The 20,092-nt window shown below is 40.1% G+C and overlaps 1 protein-coding gene across 1 annotated transcript in view; it reads right to left on the bottom strand.

Annotated features, from left to right (window-relative positions):
- Positions 1-4,316: 4,316 nt before the first annotated feature.
- The window catches only part of LOC140951354 (uncharacterized), a 43,444-nt gene continuing 27,668 nt past the window's right edge, over positions 4,317-20,092 (bottom strand). The window contains exons 37-61 of the mRNA XM_073400620.1: positions 19,283-19,390; positions 17,192-18,911; positions 16,002-16,102; positions 15,370-15,492; positions 14,830-14,885; positions 14,507-14,621; positions 14,195-14,278; positions 13,968-14,075; positions 13,460-13,573; positions 12,769-12,931; positions 12,375-12,475; positions 11,950-12,027; positions 11,299-11,346; positions 10,814-10,945; positions 10,525-10,601; positions 10,178-10,231; positions 9,775-9,897; positions 8,928-9,030; positions 8,251-8,448; positions 7,732-7,776; positions 7,427-7,535; positions 7,228-7,310; positions 6,574-6,647; positions 5,876-6,051; positions 4,317-4,910 (exon numbers count right to left, since the gene is read on the bottom strand). Coding sequence (XP_073256721.1) covers positions 4,837-4,910; positions 5,876-6,051; positions 6,574-6,647; positions 7,228-7,310; positions 7,427-7,535; positions 7,732-7,776; positions 8,251-8,448; positions 8,928-9,030; positions 9,775-9,897; positions 10,178-10,231; positions 10,525-10,601; positions 10,814-10,945; positions 11,299-11,346; positions 11,950-12,027; positions 12,375-12,475; positions 12,769-12,931; positions 13,460-13,573; positions 13,968-14,075; positions 14,195-14,278; positions 14,507-14,621; positions 14,830-14,885; positions 15,370-15,492; positions 16,002-16,102; positions 17,192-18,911; positions 19,283-19,390 — 4,167 coding nt within the window. The 3' untranslated portion in view covers positions 4,317-4,836. The remainder of the gene's footprint in view (positions 4,911-5,875; positions 6,052-6,573; positions 6,648-7,227; positions 7,311-7,426; positions 7,536-7,731; positions 7,777-8,250; positions 8,449-8,927; positions 9,031-9,774; positions 9,898-10,177; positions 10,232-10,524; positions 10,602-10,813; positions 10,946-11,298; positions 11,347-11,949; positions 12,028-12,374; positions 12,476-12,768; positions 12,932-13,459; positions 13,574-13,967; positions 14,076-14,194; positions 14,279-14,506; positions 14,622-14,829; positions 14,886-15,369; positions 15,493-16,001; positions 16,103-17,191; positions 18,912-19,282; positions 19,391-20,092) is intronic.

Raw genomic sequence — 20,092 nt, forward strand, 5'->3', positions numbered from 1 at the left:
ACACTTCAGGAATTGTAATATGACGTTCTTAAGGTATTCCAGGTTTGCCTGCTCCTTCTCTCGTTCTTGGTTTCTTTCCAGTCTGAAAAAAATATATATATGACTCAAGATTTAGCTTTTAAGAGCCCTGATTGCTCTTAAATTGTGCAAACAAGGTGGATTATAGGGCAAATGAAGGAAGAGAAAATGAAGTTAACAATTTCCCAGTAAATGTATAATCATATGTCCATGAATGGCACTGCCCTAGTGATATGGTTGTGCGCATGCGTCAGGTACTGACCATACCGCGAAGTTTGAACCGCAAAGTTGGTAGTGTGTGCTTCAGTCCAGAAATTGGTCTTAACCACATAGTGCGGCGTGAACCGCCAGAAACGATGGTTACCGGGTACTTCGTCTAAGGAGACTGAGCCGAATGGCACGTAAATTACACCCTGTCCACTTTTAAGAATGAATAATAAATAATGATTTCATTCGTGATTAAAATTCCACGAAGTTGTTCTCCGTCTCCCGTTGTAGATCGAATGGTAATTTAGAAAAGTTGATGTTTGAGGAGATGGGAATATCGGAGTACCGGTGAAAAACCTGGCGGAGCAAGGGAGGGAACCAATCCACGAGTGGCGTTTCTTTTGGGATTCGAATCCTAGTCACATTAGCCTTCGAGCATGCTCTACATCTGGGGAAATCTCGAGCAATTCTGTCAGTGCCGCCACTTTGGCTGCACTGCCACTTGCAGCCGAACAGGTCCCCAGATGGTCAGAGTAAGCAAACATTCGTATTTCCGCGATTGATGGCTGTTTTATTTTGTATAGACTTAATATACACTTTCTGAAGACTTCTTGTTGAGTCGTCAGGAATGATCTAGGAATTTTTACAAATATAATGTCCTAAATAAAGTTGGTGTTCAGTTCTTTGAAAAAATATCCTTGTCATAATCCTTGTCTTCTGTTCTTTATTGTTATTCACCATTTCAGCCTGCACTCAAAACAAACTCTACTGAAACAGGCATTGATTTTGCTTTGAAACAGGAAACAGTCTGTAACAAAGAAACACGCCAAACAGAGTAATAAATCAAATTAACTGTTTGCGTTTATGTTTTACATGATTTGCTTCTACAAACGATGTTTAGAAAACCCTGAATTCGAAATTTAACAGTATAACAACATAATGACCAGGACTTTTTTTGGGACTGATCTCGCTTTTATGATTTCTTTTGTTTTATACAGAGTTAGTTGATACACCTTGCACAGCAAAATAAATATTACCAAGGTGATTTACAGCTCCGAATGTACTTTGGGAATAGTTAAGCGTAACAATGTTTGACTTGAAATTTTTACAGTATTTAAGCTGAATCCATTTTGAACATGATTGGCGCAACAATTCGTTTGTTCAAAAACTGCGATTTGATGAATACATCTTTTTGTATCTGCCTCTTGGTAACGTCAGTCTTTTACAGTAAACAAAACACCAACAAGACAACTGTACATATATATCAAGAGAACTGAAGACTTAATACAGCGATACAAACCCCGATAGCTGCCTGTTACCCAAACATCTCTCTCAGGCTAGAACTGTGGCCATTCACTCGCCACTTAGAAAAGAGAAGGAAACTGTACTCTCGCAAAGACCCAGTAATGATCCCACAAACAATTACGGGACGCACCTCGGCTCGAGTTCCCGCTTCTCGTTTCTAAAGTGGCGAACGAATACTGAAGTCGTACCCCACGAAATCTAGAGCTCGCCACGCCCCTCCAAGAAAACGCCTGCGCTATAGAAAAACAGTTGGTGTGGCAAACTAAGTTTGCAATTCTAAATTAAGGCAGTGGCCACCGAATTCCCGCATGAGATTTGTACGTTACACTGTAAATTTTTTGTTTGTTTGTCGGTCAACGATCCATGGCGTCCCAAATCGTCTAAGCTGCTATACTCGGACAATCTGAAATCCTATTAGAGTAATCTCGCTTATTATCTGCCGTTAATGGGTGTTATCGCCAAAAATATCACTTATTATCCGTTTCGTTTAAGGTTCCAAGGTTTCTTAGTCCGTTACGAGCTTAACCGGATAATCTGTAGGCTACAGTTCTAAGTTATAGGCAAACTGGCAAAATAACCTTTCAATGAGAACTTTGAATGTCCAATTAAAACTGTTTAATATTTTTTTGTTTGTATATTTGCGTGTTTTGTTTGCTTTTTGTTGTGATTTTCTTCCGCTTTCTTTTCTCAGCATGACAAATACAGGGAAGTTATGGTTGTAATTTGGAGAAGTTATTTTAAGGCTTTTAGGTTTAATATAATCCCTTGTGGGCGGGTGTTTGAACTCCAAATTTAACCCTTAATCATAGGTCAAAACAAACCATTCCTAAAATGGAAAATTTTGCCCCAGAGGATCTAAGATAGATCTGATACAAACAAAGAGAAATTTACTGCGAATAAAGAAATCTTAACACTCGCTATGGACTGCGATGTAATAACCGGCTCGCGACAAGCTTGTGGCTAAATACACCTCAGACTTGAAAAAAAGATTATTACTATCAGCTAAACTTTTGGCAAGCATATTCGCCTTCCTTATTTGATTATTTTCGTTTCATTCCTGCATGGTTTATTTGTAAGAAGTTCAGATTATCCCCTGCGAGGTTAAAAGTCGAGGCAATGATCCGCAACTACTGGCCATTTTAAAAACGGTCTGCAATTGAATGAAAATAAGAACATGCTCTGTCTCTAGATTACCTATGCTTTAAGCCTTAATTTTCTTATTTGGTAGCTTGCTCCTTTAGGCTGAAAGAAATGAAAAATACTATTTTTGATGATGGAATTTAATGGTTTGTATGTTGTACCTTTTTCTTAAGTTATTGTAGTTAGGTAAGTATTGCTTACTAATTGACGGTCTAGCCGCGTGTCTTGACGGTCTTACATTCCATGGAGATCGAGTACGACTACAACTTTCAAACGTCATTGCGATTGTCCCAACTTGTTTAATAAGACAAATGTGGGTGAATTTTCCTGAAACTGAAATCATGAAGCTGGGAGCGCACCCAGGTTAAGAAAAAAATAACGTCGTGGTGTCATTTGCGTCCCATAAAACGTCCAGTCAGGAAATTTTACGTCTTAGCCGACCGTGTTTACCCGACACTGCTCTAATGGGTTCCCAAAAACGGTGCTCGCTTGGCGGGGCACTAATGTGAACACACCCTAGCCTTTCCAAGCCTCTGTCTCAAAGCGAGGCAAAGTGAGTTTTTATTGTCATGCAATAAAACTCGTTTAAGAAATGTTTTGCAATTAGCCTCGAAAGTGAGGGTTTCTGGAACTCGGAAATAGTCTATTGGGGATTAGTAAAATCCAACTAGTGGTTTATTATCAATGCTGCGTCCTGATTGGTTCAGCTACCACTAGGCTATACCAGAAATTCATTATGGGTTTCTGGCTATATGTTATAGCCGCCCATTAGTAGCGAAATGCGCCTGCTTTTTGGTGGCAAAAAAAGCTTAAAGTCTAGATTTAACGAGCTAAAGTCGTTTTGTCTCGGTATTCTTGACCAACTGGTTGGATTTTACTAAAACAATTATTCCTTTCGCCCTCATGGCCTCTGAATCAATAGCCCATATAGGCTATTGACTGAGAGTCCATTCGGGCTCCAGGAATAAATTGTTGAACGGTGCCGGTGTCTGAGTACAGGCTAGGGCCTCGACCTTATACTCGGGCGCTAAACCCTATGAGCACTCCTTTTCCTATTGGTGTTAGCTCCTGCTTTGCATACCCGTAACTCCCTAGGACACTCACGTGTCAAAATGGCGTCTGACAGTGACTTACATCAAGTGAAAAAAACTGAGCCTTTAATGGTTGTGCAGTAACGACAGAAGTGAGTCCTAAAAAGCGTTGCGCATGCGGAGTTGCTGTTTTCCTTACTAAACTTTATCCTTTTTGATGTTCTCGTTGTCGTCTAGCCCACGGACTTTTAAGCTCTTTAAGTTCAATAAGGGAATAACATGATGAGAAGTCCTTTAAACCTTTCTTTAAAGCAATATCCTCGCGAGATAGCCCCTTTTATCTCCAGTGACTAATTAACTTAGTTCATACGGATCCAACGAAGATCCACTGGAAGATTACCTTGAGTGCAAACCATGTTCGAACACAACCGATGAATAAGGACTGTAGGGACGACTTCAACAGAAAGAGTCGCAATCTCCGGGAAGTAATCCACAACAAAATACTGAAGTAGATAAGCTAATGGTACTGAGCTTGATGAAATTTTAAAATAAATACTAGTCTCTAACAATTTATTGGTAGTACAGACAATAAAAACAAAACTATGTTTTATACAGACTTTATTTAATTACCAAACTATATTTTCTATTTCTGTATCATAATAAATAAATGACAGACTGAACGTAGCCAATTAATTTTAAAATTAACTTCAAAATTCTTTTGATTCACATCTGGCACGCCACCTGTAATAATATTATTACTGAAATTCCATTTAATATTTTCGTTTCTTCATTACCCTGTAATATGATTTTTAAGAAAAATAAGAACTTCCTCTTGAAGTACAAATTGTTTGTTAAATAGAACTATCTCGAAGCCAGTCTTGTCAACATTTAACTTTTTCTTCTGACAAACCACGTATAAATTCCAATACATGGCTGCTGGGCCAATAAAAAGTTTAGATTTGCATTGTGATAAATACCGCGACCAAACATTCCCGCCGGTATTATTTTATTTTATGCTAGTATGACATAGGAACAACATCAGGTTGGGATTCCTCTAGGGAAACTCTAACTCGAAAATATACTTCTACGCCTCTGAAGTAGATGCCTGTGGATAAGTTACTAACTATTCCGGTTATTATGTAAAAGATGTCCACCGGTAAACGTAGCTGCTCCAGCCTCCTCCGTCTTCACTTTCTTCTTTTTCAGCTCCTGAAAGAAAACCCGGGTATTTTCAGAGTGTTACAGGGCTGCCATTAAGGACCGTGACCCGGAGATTTCCTCCAGCTACTATGAATCGGAACCCCAGAAACTTTCATAGGAAAATAGAAGACAAAGAAATCATTAGCTGTTTGATTTCTCCACCTACTTGTTTCATTCACCAAGCAACTTAAACCTGGCAATGGCTCCGGCAGTAACTGATCTAAGGGAAGAACTGTAAACAAATCTCGTCCTTGAAAATTGTGTCAAAACAGCGATCATCAAAGCCTTTGAACAGGGCGAAGTGAAATTCGAACAAAAAATGTTACCCGATCCACTCTAGACTCTCTTGGCTTCGGCTGTTTTGGCCGATTCCATGCGCGAAGGCCTAGGGATACGACGTTCGTCTCATAAATGACACCGTCTTTGAACAACTGGCCCCAATCGCACACGCATCAAAACTTAGCCTGCGAGCAAGCTCTCCGGAATGGAAAGCTTGCTCGCAGGTTAATTAAAACTTTTAAAACATTTAGAGCCATTATTTCAACCTCAAGTAAAGCGTAAGAAGGTCTGTTTGTTTATCTTTACAGTCAGTTTGACTGAGTATGCGCCGATTGCTTTTTCTTTTTTGGCTTTGAAACGTTTTGTAACAGCCAAGAAATTTAAGAGTCCGCTTTACCGGGACAGTCGTGCACTTACAGACCCGGCCTTGCAGTGCTTGTGTTCATTTTCACGAAGCACCACTTTACGTCAAAGTATTTTTCACCACAACCAATCACACAAATAGCTCTCAGTATAGTCTACCTTGACATAGCGTACCCAAGTCTGCTTTTCAACTTACGAATCCCACTGGCATTAGACGCAGATATTATCAACACGCTGGAGTTTTCAACGCTTGTATTGACTTGCGTTTGACTGGAACGCAAAAAAAAAATGTGGCCAGCTCGAAAGCCTTTCCTTGACTAAGATCTACTTGCCTCGCGCCATTTGTATAACCAGGTCCTTTTCATCCTGACTTAGCTTCAACATGGTGGTGAGGACTGGAACCAAGTGTTCCCTTTCGTTCGGGCGACACTTCAGGAATTGTAATATGACGTTCTTAAGGTATTCCAGGTTTGCCTGCTCCTTCTCCCGTTCTTGGTTTCTTTCCAGTCTGAAAAAAATATATATATGACTCAAGATTTAGCTTTTAAGAGCCCTGATTGCTATTAAATTGTGCAAACAAGGTGGATTATAGGGCAAATGAAGGAAGAGAAAATGAAGTTAACAATTTCCCAGTAAATGTATAATCACATGTCCATGAATGGCACTGCCCTAGTGATATGGTTGTGCGCATGCGTCAGGTACTGACCATACCGCGAAGTTTGAACCGCGAAGTTGGTAGTGTGTGCTTCAGTCCAGAAATTGGTCTTAACCACATAGTGCGACTGGTCGCAGGATTAACTCCCAACGTTCATAACCCTAAAATTATAGAAGCAAGGCAAGGCCCTTACCCGGAATGAGGGACGTAGGTTGTTTTTTAATGCGTATATTCAGTGAGGTGTAAATACTCGCACGGTCACAATGTTACACGCACGCACTCAAATAGAATTCGAATTACCAGGTATAGCAATTAACTCGCCATTTGTTGTCATAAGCAATATGCATCGTTTGTTCTTGATATTTATGCACTCACCTTCTGATCTCGTCCTTAAGAACTTTTGCCTGTTCGGTCAACCTCATAGAGTTCGCTTCACTTTCGCGCAGCAACTGACGAAGAGGAAAAGAAAGCAAATAAGTCACAGTTACAGACTTCTTGGGCAAAAGGGAATACTGTAAATAATCTAAACGGCGCCCTGCCAAATAAATACCCTTTGTCTGATAAACGCCCCCCCTCCCCACCCCTACGCTTTTTAAGTTTGCGTTGGACGTCCCACACTAATAAACGCCCCTTGTCTAATGAAAACTGTTTCAAAGTTCTAAGAAAATACGAAAGAGGGCAAGGTCATTCAATTTATCCAGTTTCTTACTAGATTAATAAGGGTTTACGCAGCGAATCTTGCTCAATGTCAAGTACAAAGTAAGGATACTGACATCGAAGTCGAGCTTTATATAGTCTATTAATAAAACGATATGGGTCTCTAAACGGCATAGACGCAACAATGGATAGGCTGGATACTCTGCTATTTATAAACTGTGGAGATATTTTCTCCAAAGCTATGTTAGTTTTATGGAGTTTTATTACAGTTATGAGAATAAACGTCTGATCTATATTTAACGCCCCCGCTTGGGTTCCTAAAATTAAAAAAAGGCCCCGGGCGTCTGTTAGATCCTTTACAGTAAACCTTACCTCTGTCAAATGCTCGATTTTCTTGTTTGCTGTTGCTATGTTTGAAAGCAAAAGGTTTTCGTCCAAAGGAGGGCCTCGTAATGCTGAAAAGAAACGTTGAAGGGAATGTTAAACGAAGCGTATTGGGCGGAAAAGAGATGAAAATATGACTTGAAACGACACCAGATTTCAACAACAAATACAGCTTAAAAACAGATACCTTCATCGCTTCCTGGAGAAAATGGAGCTTTAGGTGACGTCGGAGAAAGAATCTTCTCAAGAGTGGAGGCAATTGATGGTGTTACTGGTGTGGTTGGAGCAGAACCCAGCTGTTGAGGATGAGGAAAGTACTGCTCAAATGTTTTACTTGAAAGGTCGCATTTTAGTATTTTATGCAGCCATTCAAAAGTTACAAACAACTTTTACAGCCTAGAGGGGCATAGGAAAGCACAGCTGCCTCGTAGCCAGTTTTTTTTTAACTTAACAAAGTAACTAAGCTTTTAATACTCAATAGTAAACACTTACAACAGGTGCGGCGTCCGTTACTGCTAATTCACTCTGGTCCATTCCCTACAGCATACAAATAACAAAGAGAACACTTTACACCTCTAAAGCAATACAAGCATGACATTCATATAGCGTGAAAATCGTTTCTTCCTATTATATTTGTAAACGGGGTGTACCAAGCAAAGTGTGGTTGCAGATAATACAAGAATAAACAAGTAAGCAAATAAATAGATAAATACATGTAACATTTTTTTTTGGTCATACACTGAGTGGCTCTACGTCTACCATACCATTTCTGATCGCACTGGGTTTTCGACGACGATGATTTTTCGGTTAACGGGGAAAAACGGACTACCCTGGGATGAAACAAGGACGAGAAAAAATAACAAACTCAACTCAAATATGGCGACGCCTCCGGGATTAGAATCGACAATGGTGTGAAGCAAGTGCTCTCGCACTAAGCCACGTTACATTACTGCAAGCACGCTGTAGCTTCAATACAACCACAATATCCGGAGGACACCATGGTTTACTAACCTCGGCAGGTCTCCTTTCCTCGGTTCCCCTTGGCAGCGTGAGATCTGGTGGCGAGCGTGACCTGACGAGTCTCGACTGTTGAGGTTGCTGCTGTTTTTCCTGTTGTAACCGAGTCAAGTTGTTCTCAGTTTCTGTCAGTTTCTGCTGCATTCTCTCCAGTTGAGCGCGATGTTCTTCTTGGATCACTTCCAGTTTTTCCTATAGAGGAAAAAAAAGGTTGTTCGCGCATTGTATGAGGCTGATGAAGCAAACCAAGCAACGTCAAATGAGAACGCGAAAGCACGCGGAAAGGACTGAACGCGACTTCCGTTGGTTTATTTCGCGCTCTGTTATAGGTCGAGCCGATGTTTAAATCTGCGCGCGCCGTATTGTCCTCGCATTGACGTTGCTAAATCTGCAGATGAATAGAGCAAAATAATCTGTGAAAGCTTAATTCTGGAGTCAAACAAACGTGATCGAACCGTTTGACAAACCTTTATACAAATGGAACAGTCAGGCTTACATGACGCACTACCTTAACCTGCACTTTAAAGAGTAATACATTCACTTAGTCAGAGCAAAAGGCGGAGCTCCAGTTAATAACATAACCAAATTTTCTCAGCTATGGTGCTCCGTTCGCACTCGCGCGCTTCGTAGAGCTCCGCCATTATGATATTTTTGGAAATGGATCGGTATACCTTGAATGTAGCGGCTACAGATTCATTCTGAAGAGTCATATGTCTGATGGCTGCAAGATGCTCCTCGTTAGTTGTGGTTCGTTCAGACTTCAGCCGTTCAAACCTGGAAAAATAAATGCAGTAAGTGAGAGGTGGAAGAGAGAGGGTGCAGGAACAACAAATACATTAACTGAGAGGATGGAAAGAGAGCTGTTAGGAGCAACAAATATCATACGTGAGGTGTGGAAGGGAGTGGAGAGGAGGAGTGGTTAAGAAAAAAATACGGCAAGGAAAAGCAGACGTGATAGAGACTGTATATTTTTTCTCGCTCATTGGTTAAGAGGTATGTTTAAGATTACAGACTGAAAACAAATGATGGCGCAATGATGGCCAATGTTTTCTCCTTCTCTCGCGAACAAATTTCCCGAGAAGCTTCCCCGAATTAAGACATTTAAATATACCTCTATTAGATAGACACTTCCGATCGGTAAAATGGACTGATCTAGACTTGGTCCCCGCCTTTCATTTACTCCCTTTTTTTGACTCTCTGTAAGACGGACACTCAGTGCAAGTCCCAGAGGTGTCCCGTATTTCAGTATTATTGTAACAAACAAATCGACCACAATCCTCCACACTTTGCTTTGAAAAGCCCTAAGAGTGATCAGCGTCAAATTTCTTCATGTAATATCACTGCTTTATAAAACAGAGCGGTCATGAGAATTAAGGACATGATCACACAAGATGAATCTAATTGATAATTCAACAAATTCTCCCCACTACTTCTATTGAAAACGCATAGGAATAACAAATGAGAATTTGAATTTTGATGTTACGGTAAAAAGGGGCGCTAAATGGAACCTAACTTTACCTGTCTTTCCAGTGTGCTTCTTTATTATCGATGTCCTGTATCAATTTACTGTGACGTGCTGTTAGTCTCTCATGTTCGCTTTCCAGTTCATCGAAATCGCTCTGCAGCATGTTGCATCTGTCACTAGTTAGACAATATACCAAAGGAAATACTTTAGTGACCAGATTTAATATTTGAGGTTAGTGGGGTGGGTCACCATGTCGTTGTGAGGGGAGGGGGAGGGGTGGGAGTGGTACTCAAAGAAAGGGACAATGGGTATCCGTTCAGATCCTCAAAGAAAGGAGTTGATATTCTCCTTAAACTATTCCTCAGACTTAAAGATAAAAATATCACTTCATTGAATTAATTACGCCGTTGGGTAAACGAGTAAAGAGTATCAAGGGCATAAAAACAGCTTTCTTACGTTGACTCCTGTAGTTTGCTCTTGAACTGCTCAATGCTTTGCTCGAATCGCGTTCTGAGAATGAAGAAAATAATAACTAACTCTCACTAACGACAAACAGTCATGAAAACCACACATAAACTTAGCATAAGCGACTTTTCACTTTAAATACTATTCACTTACAGCGAAGCCAACTAACTCGTACTTAGTGTGCACTACAATGCTTATTATTGTACAATACTGACAGTTAACTACCAATTAATAGCACTTAACTCACTTTACCTACAGTACGCTTCATTTCAATTTACACTTTCTTGTTCATTTACACATAAACGTAATAAAAGAAGAAGAGGAAGAAGTACACAAACCTTTCAGAATTCTCCACCTCAGGTGGCTGGGGAGTAGGTTTGGATTTTTGTTGTTTGAGAACACTGTGGACGCGGGTCTGAAAAAAAGGCACCACATTTATGTCGCAAAAGTGTGTTCATTGTATTTTTCTTTATTCAGTCTTTCCTTTTTTTTATTTGCTGTGTTCAACAAAGAAACCTGAAATGCGAAACACTTAAGTCCTTAGCCATTTTCCAAATTTCTAACAAGATAAAGTTGCAGACTTTAAGCTACGAAGATGTATATAGATAGGCTAGTTTACTATCTCACCTTATAGCTTTCGAATTCAGCCCGCGTGGCTTCATGGGCCAGTTTAGAGCTTTCCCACTCCGCTTTCATTTTTACCAGTTTAGTTTCCAGGCCCTCGACACTGCGCTTGTTGGTTTCCGTGGACGAACGAAGCTGTGAGAATACAACAAGCCAAAGGGAAGGACATCAAATTACGAAGAAGTTATTCAACATGATGCTACGAAAGAAAAACACTATCAAAAAATTCCTTTTTTCTTAATGCCGACAATGTTTTGATACATCTTTTCAGCCACTGCAATTTCTTTAAATTGCGATCACAACGGGGGGCAAATAAAGATGGTGAATAATTTATTCAGTCATACTTAGAAGAAAAGCGCGAAATATGGGTTAAGATACGATCGACTGTTATAATTAATGGCTTGCAATGTTTGTTCAAATCAAGACAAGTTCTCGCTAAACATCACAGTCTCTAAAGATGTGTGTTCTCCTGTGTTCTGTAATCTTACCTGTTGTTGATAACTTTGATTTTCAGCGGTCAGAGAAGATATCTCGACCTGTAATGTAAAGGAAATTGGACAATCACTCAACAATCTCCAGGCAAGGTACTACCTTATATAAAACTAGAATTGAAGCCCGCGAAGCAAAAATACGGGGCTAAAATGCAGAGGTTACAAACATGAAGCAGATTTTATTGGATCGTCATATCGCGATATCTTTTTCAAATATTGATATCCGTATCGTGGGAAGAAATATCGGCGGTTCATCTTTGCATCGGTGTATCGTTGCAGCCCAGTTTGATCTACAACTTACAATTGGTATCATCGTTGGACACAAAACATGCGAAAAAGGTGAGCCCTGTCAATCAGCCCTTGGAGGACATAGTGATTAGGCTTGTAAAAAAAAAAAAACAGAAAGCGCATTAGGACCGTTCATATTTACAGTGTTTACGCGAAAAGATTTAAAGCAGGGTAGTCAATAGTCTACTACACAGCCGTTTTTAGTGTCGTCACGCAACGCTCCTCCCCACTAAGTGGGGAGGAGCGTTGCGAGACGACACTAAAAACGGCTGTGTAGCAGACTAGGTAGTCAAGCAAGAACACAAAAATTTAAATATAACTAAATAAAAGAGGAAAATGTAGCACATTCCATAGAAGAACCTTATATTCCTCGGCTTGCTGAGTCACTGATTCCAGCTGTCCTTTCAACTGAGAACCAACCACTTCTTGTTCCATCAACTGAAAAAAAAACCCGTTTTCTTTACCACTTTATAACGCCTAAGGGCTTGGCTTCTTCCTCCCAACCAGTAAAGAACAGCTTATGATTCGAGTTCTTTGACAGCACGTAAATGGATGGTAGCGCACGATAAAGGCCATACTCTCGACAACAATGAAACACGATTGTTTTTATCGTGAAGAGCAAACAAACTCTTGTCAAGTCTAGTCCCATAAGGTTACGAAAGTTTATTTCGGCTAAAATGCCGAATGTTGGTACAGTAGTAAAAACATAGCCAAGAAAAACGCTATTACACAGGTGATTACTATACTAGTTTTCCGAGGGGAGGGGTAGGGGAAAGTCTTGATACCTGTTTTTTTGCTTCAGCGAGTTCCTTCTTCGTTTTAACCAGTACGGACTTCATTTTAAGCGCCCTCTCCTCAGTTTGCTGGCGTTGACTGTCAACCATATCTACAAAGAAAACAAACAAAATTGTCAGCCGGAGTTCCTACATCGGTTTTCAGTCGAGTGGCGTAAAAACAGTCTAGCCAGTTAAAAACAGTCGACGTAATAATATGAGCCAATCAGGACTCGCAAGAGAAGCAGTCGATTCTTGGTGCGGGAAACGCGCTGGCCAATAGTGACGCAAGATCTTTGAGCCAGTCACATCAAGAAGCGTAGAGTGCGCCGGACTTTTAAGCCAATCACATCACGTTAGCAACCAGGAAATCAAAGGAAAGGTTTCACGATTAAAATTCTCTCACCAATCTGAGCTTTTAAGTCCTGTGCTCTTTTCTCTGTTCTAGACACCTCGGACTGGGAGTCCTGCAAAGCCTTTTCTTTGTCTGATAGTTTGGTCTGCAACGTCTCCAAGGACTTCTGATAGTCCTCCATTTCTAAGCTCATCAAACTGCTTTGTTTTGCTTCCTGTAGTTAGAAGAAAAGATTAAATGAGGAAAATTGATGAAAGGGAGAGCACTACATAAAAGAATGTCCCAAAGACGAAGATGTGTCGCTCCACACTTCAAACTTCAAACTAGCACGGTCTCGCCTCTTTCATTAGTGACACTTGAGTGTGACAAACGTGACGGGGCTGTTCTTTGCGTGTTTGTCGGGAATTCACTCAACATGGTTTTTTCCCTACTACAAAAAAATCTGTTTAAAGGAATGTGAAGTTTGGAGGAAGGTTTTTTCAAACAAAATCATTGTCACGCTTTTCACACAAGGTTTGCCGTCGTCTTTCCTCTTTCGTCCTGTTGCGATGACAACAATATTAAATCCTTTAGATCTGAAAGAATTCTCATTCAACCAACGTGGGCAATCACTTTTCAAATAGCCTAGCTCTGTACAACCCTCAAAGCCTGGGCTCCCATCGATACATGAGCTTTTGCACTGTACATGTTTAGGTTTTTCTAAAAACAACCCATTAAAATCTTTAAAGAAGTTAATTCAAACCTTTTCTGCAGCCTCTAACTGTCGTTTAGTTGCGTCCAGTTGGCTCATTGTTTCCTCTCGTCGCCTTCGTTCTTCTCTTAAATCTTCTTCAGTATTCTCCAATTTGCTCTGCATCTATGAATGTTCAAGATAGTCTAGCCGTTAAACGCTTATTCCTCGCTACAACATTTGGTACGTGATTGTAAGAATCCGACCGAGATTGGTCCTCTCCCAGACGGAACGATGTCAACACGTGACAAGGCCGAAAATCCACCGGTGCTCTTAGTTTTCTTCTAGAAATGACAGCATGTCGCTAAGTTTTATATGGATTTCCACAATAATCAAAAACTAGGTTTAAAAACTCTTTTGCCTAAGGTTTCGCGTCTGCTTTTAGAAGTTGAGCGCCATAATGATGCAAGATCTAGTAAACGTGGAGCTGCGTCGAAGAAGAGCTCGATTGTCAGTTGCTCATTCTTCACAAACTGTGTTTAATATAAAAGAAGCCAATTTGCAAAATGTGATAGAGTACCTCGGTATTCTCCTTGTTAACTTGTTCCAGATCATATGTTGTTGCCGCAAGCTCATTTTCCAGCGCACCAATTTCCTGTTGATCCTTTTCGCGATCAGCTTTCAGCATCTAAGAACAACAAAAATGTTAGTTCTCGTGAAAGGAAAAGAAATTAATACAAACTACATTTCGACCGACAAAAAGGCAAGTTTGTAAGAACAGAGAATTGTCAAAGCCCAACAAAGTACCTCCATTTCTTTTAAAAATTCCTGAATGTTCATGTTAAGCTTCTCTTGTTCCGCTTTAGAGTCAACACGTTCTCTTTCCACAACCTGTAAATTGGCAAATGGAGAGCTAATCATAAAGTGTTCTCAGGTCTCAGGGTCCACGTTCATAAAACAACAAGTTATTAGCTAACCGCATAAGTCACCCTTTATTTTATAAGCCATGTTTAAAATAACCATATTCACTATAACATCCATTATAACCAGGAAAAACAATTAACTCCGCAATTCTATTCCATTTTAAGATAATCCAATGACAAGATGTTGTTATCTAACCTTAAGCAGCGATTCGTAATTCTTGTTCAAGCTCTCCTTTTCGGCTGACAGTTTTTCGGCCTCTTGCTTGATGTTTGCCAACTCCTCTTCCACCCGAGTTGCGTTCTCAGTTGTCCTTAAATAAAAATCGTTTTCGTAATTTTTAGTAGTGCTATCTATCTATAGCCTGTGAACACGCTCTCTGTTTGGGGAAAATTTAGCTTGGAAAGGGATGGGAAAGCGGGGGAAAGGCTTTTCCCTCTCTCCAGTTCCCCGCTCGACCAAAGGCCTGTTCACAGGCTATGTTATCTAGTATATTTTGAACGTATGGTACATAGACTTACTTAGTCTTCTCCGACTCTTGTTCCTCCTGAAGTCTGGTCAGTTGAGCATGAAGTTCCTTTGATGACAAAGAAAGAAATTTACGCGTGTTATTAAACTGCGCTACAACGTACCCCGCTTTCCTATTTATTTCGATTGAAACTTTGAAGTTGAAATCCAAAAGATTTGATTAAAAGGGGAGAAATCACTACATCGAGAAAGATTATCCTTTGCTTGAACTTTCCAAGAATAATAAATGCTTAGAGGTGCTATAATAACCACTGGGAGAAATGTTTTATCCAGTAAACAAAGCCAACTTGACCATGGGTAAAAACATTGTTTTCTCTCGCTCGTGTTATATATAGTATATAACACATTACTCGACAGGAAGTTGAGTGACGCCCAGAACGAGGTTGTAGTGCCATTTGTCTGTTTAAGCGTTATTACCTGGTTTACGCCCCTAGGCAGGCGTAATTTGGTCGTCACGCAACGTTCCTCTCCTAACAGGAGAAGAGGAGGGTTGTGTGACGACCTAACTCATGGCTGTCAAGGAGGAGACCAACCTGGTATTCATTAGCTTGTTTCAGGGTTTCTTCTTGCTGTCTAACAAACTGTTCGTTCAAGGACACAGCATCTTCCTTCAGACCTTCTATCGTTGAAGTTAATTCGTCTTTTTCCTCCTTCCACTAAAAAACATAGAATAGGCACGTCAGGTCAACGACGTTAACTCTTCCTTTTCTGCCTGCGGTTAAACTTTCAATGAACCTGCGATCAGCCGAGCGGTTTTTGTAGAACAATGGGAAGGGAAAAAGAGGTACACGGAGATAAAGAGAGGGCATGATTGCAAGGTAACCTTCAGTAGGCAGTTATACCAGCCTTTGTCTGAGCGGACGATTTTCACAATGCGACCAACGTCAACAAATTCAACATGTTTTTGGTTCAAACAACTTTTTTTTCCCTTTACAGTTCAACTTGTTACTATTCAACTGCACTTTTTCCAACGCAACCTCGTTCCCAGGGTCCTCTCCTACTCGGCCTCCGGGGACCGAGTAGGAGAGGACCCTGGGAACAAAATTGTTTCCAACGCGGTCTAAAACTGGTAATGTTTTACAAAACGAAGGTATATCTGTGCGGTTCGTAGCCTTTTGGTGCTTTAATCGGTGACTAAAAACAAAGCACGCCATTAAAACCCAACCTGTTTCTTGTTGGACTCCAGTTCTTTCTTTGCTTTCACCGCCACTTGTTTAAACTTGGTCATCTTTTCATCTTTTTCCTTGTTTTCACGCTCTAGGGTATCTGCCAAATTCAAACAATATTAAAAGCACGTCACCCTCAATAAAATGTTACTAAATGACACAAATGATGGCACTGACTGCTTTAATAAAGCCCTAGAAAACCAAGGCCTTACTTTTCAAACGAGGATGACAGGAAAAGGGGATTTTCTTAACTCCTGCAACTTATATGCTTTGATTACAGTTAACCTAAGACCCAGCACAAAAGATCTCGGTTATGGAAACTAACCCTAGATTTGCACTAATTGGCGTACAAATAACTCGACCCTCGTTGGGAAAGCTCGTCAATAAAAGCTCATAAGTCTGTATGATTATTACATGGATACAACTCCGTTCATGCATTGCAAAGTTTGAGAAAAAATCGCTGGAGCAGGGACTCGGGTTATGTGTACACAACAAGTTGATTATAATACAATAATAACAAGAAGGAATCAGCTCTTTTCCTTCTGTTGTCTGGGAGACTGGTTTGATATTATTACCATCAGGTAGACATTGCAAAGATAACGCTGCGTCAACTGGAAACACCTAAGTGCGCGGAAAGGACTGAACGCCACTTCCGCTGCTTAATTTGCCGCTCCACCATTGGTCAAGTCGGTTTTAAGATCTGCGCGCGCCGGTTTCACTGTTTTTGCCGAAATCTGCCTATCGTAGCGGTATCAATGTTTGTCAAATCAAGTCACCTATATTTTGGCTGGTATTAAAGAAGCTCTACGTAGTTATGACTACATGATAAAAATGAAAAAACTATGTACAATGGCTTTAAAAAGTGAAAGCGAATAAAAGGGTAATTAAACTTAAAAAATACAAATTCACAATTTGTTCATAACTTGACTTTCCTTGACTTGAGACAAAGCGAGCAATATGGCCCCCGAACTTATAGCATACTTTTAATGCTATTAAAATTGGAAACCTATCAATGCGAGAAAAGTTGGTTATGACCTCAGCGTACGTGCGCCCGTACAGACTTTGAGGTAGGGGTGAGAAGCAACACTGAAGGAGGTGATAGGCGTCCCTAACATGTACCTTGCGTTTGGTTTTGGCGAAAAAATTAGCCGCGATGAAAGTATAACAAAACCAGGAGATGACAACTTACCTCGTGCCTCAGTAACAGCCTGTAATTCTTTTCGCAGTTCTTCAATTTTGCTGGTAAACTGGTGAGTTTCCTTAGCGCCTGATTCCAACTCGTTACTCAAGTTCGACATCGCAGTTTGTACGGACTCGAATTCTGTTTGTTTTTCGCTAAGCAGCACCTGAATATTTTTTAATTCACCTCCCTTTGCTTCGAGAGCCTCACTCAAACACTGAACACTCGATTCAAGAGCAGCGACTTTGCCCTCCTTTTCCTCCGCTAACGTTCTGAGCCTCTGAAGTTCTCCCTGTTTGCTTTCAATTGTCTGATTCTTATCACACACTTCATTTTCTAGCTTTGTTATTTCCATTTTCTGCGCCTCAATTTTGGACTCGTATTCTGCGAAACAATTCTCTTTGTCCTCGTTTAAAGCCCTTAGCTGTTGCAGTTCTTCCTCTTTTACCAACAAATTTTTATCCACAGTCTCGGCTTGTTCTTCAAATGCTTTCAACTTTTTCTTCAGTTTCCGCACGATCTCCTCCTTAGAAGAAACAGACTCCTTGAGAGATTCTACTTTGTCAGAAAGCTCTTTCCTTTCATGTTTAAGTCTTTCGTTTCGTTCTTCCTTTTCCAAAACACTCTGATTTAATTTCTCGTTGAAATCTTGCAGAGCCTTTATTTCATTTTCTTTAGAAGCGTACTTTTCCTTAGAATCCCCTAAATTTCTCTCTTGTGACTCTAGTGATTGTTTTAAAGAAACGATGGTTTCGTCTCGTTCTATACACGCTAACTGAACAGCTTCCTTTTCCTTGTTTAGCTGGTTAATTTGTTCTTCCATCGACGTTATTTTCGACCTTAACTCCTGAGCTACATCCAAGTGTTCACGCAATTTCTCTTGAAATTCAAAGCCTTCTTTTCCTCTTTCCTTTAAGCCTGTCTCCAGGGTTTCTATCTGCGTTCTCAAACTTTGTACTTCAGCTGTAAGGTTGCTGGTCAATTCTTTAGATGACGCTAATTCCATTGTGGTTTCTTCTACTCTAACATTCAAGCTATTCACAACCTCTTGATAATTTTCAAGCTCCTTGTCCTTTTTGTCCAGTGTTTCTCTGCAGCTATCAATCTGGCCATCCTTTGCTTGAACGTTTTCGTTTAGTGTTTCAATATTCAGTTTCAAAGCTTTAATTTCCTCCTCTTGCAGTGTCAGCGTTTCACCAGATTTTGTCCCTTCTTGATTCTTTTCTTCAAGTTGCGCGGTTAACGTTTTCACCTGGTCCTGCGATTTTTGCAAATTCTGCTTCAGTTGTTTCACCGCCTTAACAGCTTTCTTAAATTCCTCCTCCTTGTTTTGTAGCTTCTCTGAAACACCGTTCAAACTCTCTTTAACCGCTTCAAATTCATTCTTTTGTTGTTCCAAATTAGCGGATAACTCGCTTATCTGATTTTCTCTTTCATCCAAGTTTTTATTCAAATTTTCGATTGTCGAAGCCATTGTTTCTTTTTCTCTGTTCAAGCTTTCTAAATTGGCATTCGTTTGTTCCACAGACTTGTTCATGTTCTCTTTTTCTAAATCAAAATCAGTTTTTAGTTCCAAAAGTTCTTTTTCTTTAGCTGCGTGGGCTTCTTTCAGTGCAGTAAATTCAGCGTTCAGTTGTTCAAACTCTTTGGTTTTGGTATGGAGCTCATTAAATGCTTCAGTGAGTTCACTTCCTTTTTCTTCAAAGGATGTGTTGAGAGTATTATATTCCTACAACAACAAAATAGTCATAGTAAATACTGTAATAATCTGCTCCCTGGAACACTATCCATCGCTTTCCCCTTAATCCAATCTTAAGTGCCATTCAAGTCACAGGGTTGTCCCTTTATTTGCTCTAACGAAGTGCTGGCGCTTGAAACCAAAATTTTTGTGTTCCTCTCTCCCACCAACGCAGTACCACAGTTCATTTCCAAAATCAACCCTTTATTCCAAATAATACACTGGAAGTTTTTAAAATTTTCTCATGTTAATTACACATGTATTTCACTTCCAGTTTTGTCCATGCGTGACGTTATGTTACGATACGTTCCGTGAAGTGTTGTTTGACAAAGCCGTTTTACACACCATGTGGCGTGACTCACCCGTTGTAAACCGTTGTTAATTTCCTGCAGTTCGGAAAGTTGTTGGTAGTGTTGAGACTCAGTTGATAGTTGACCCGACTGGATTTCAGCTAAGCGTCCTGATAAATCCTAAACGGGATTAAATATTAGGTAAGGATATCGCATTACATTACAGTTACATATAATTCGTTAGGTTTATTTTGTAGGATTAACAGCATTCATTAGGTTTATTATGTCCTGCAGGCGAACTGCGATCCAATGAAAATACTTAAAATCAGTTAGCCATTATAACTGTTACAAGGACAAAGTCGTCATTAGTTGGGACGGTGAGAGACGGATTGTAAGATGTTCAGTAACAGGAATGAGTGCGGAACACAACTATTTATCCTCTTAATCAAGCTTCATACCTCGCTTATACATAGGGATATTCTCAAAAGTACCGGATACTTTTTATGAAAACCTTAAACCTAAAGTGAGCTACTTGGTGAGTCGAAATGTTGTGAAACTTTCAATAATAAAAGTACCATACATAGTACCAAACGTAGTACGATCAGCATTGCAGTATTCTGCTTGCAGAATTTAATATGTCTACATTATTATTTCTGCTGATCAGGTCTTTATAGATCCTAAGTTCTTCGGCATATTCGTTTGCGGTCCTTTACAGTCCTTTGTGGTTTACGTTTGTACAAACATAGTATGTTTCCTGATATGATATGTCGTGATATATCTCCCCCCAACACACCTACTTAAGTCCCGTTCCCCCGTCTTACTCCGGGGAACATCTAAGATACAGACATCTCTGTAATATGGACCATTGGTTGTCCCTTTGGG

The sequence above is a fragment of the Porites lutea genome, chromosome 10 (genome assembly GCF_958299795.1).
Source record: "Porites lutea chromosome 10, jaPorLute2.1, whole genome shotgun sequence".
NCBI lineage: Eukaryota > Metazoa > Cnidaria > Anthozoa > Scleractinia > Poritidae > Porites > Porites lutea.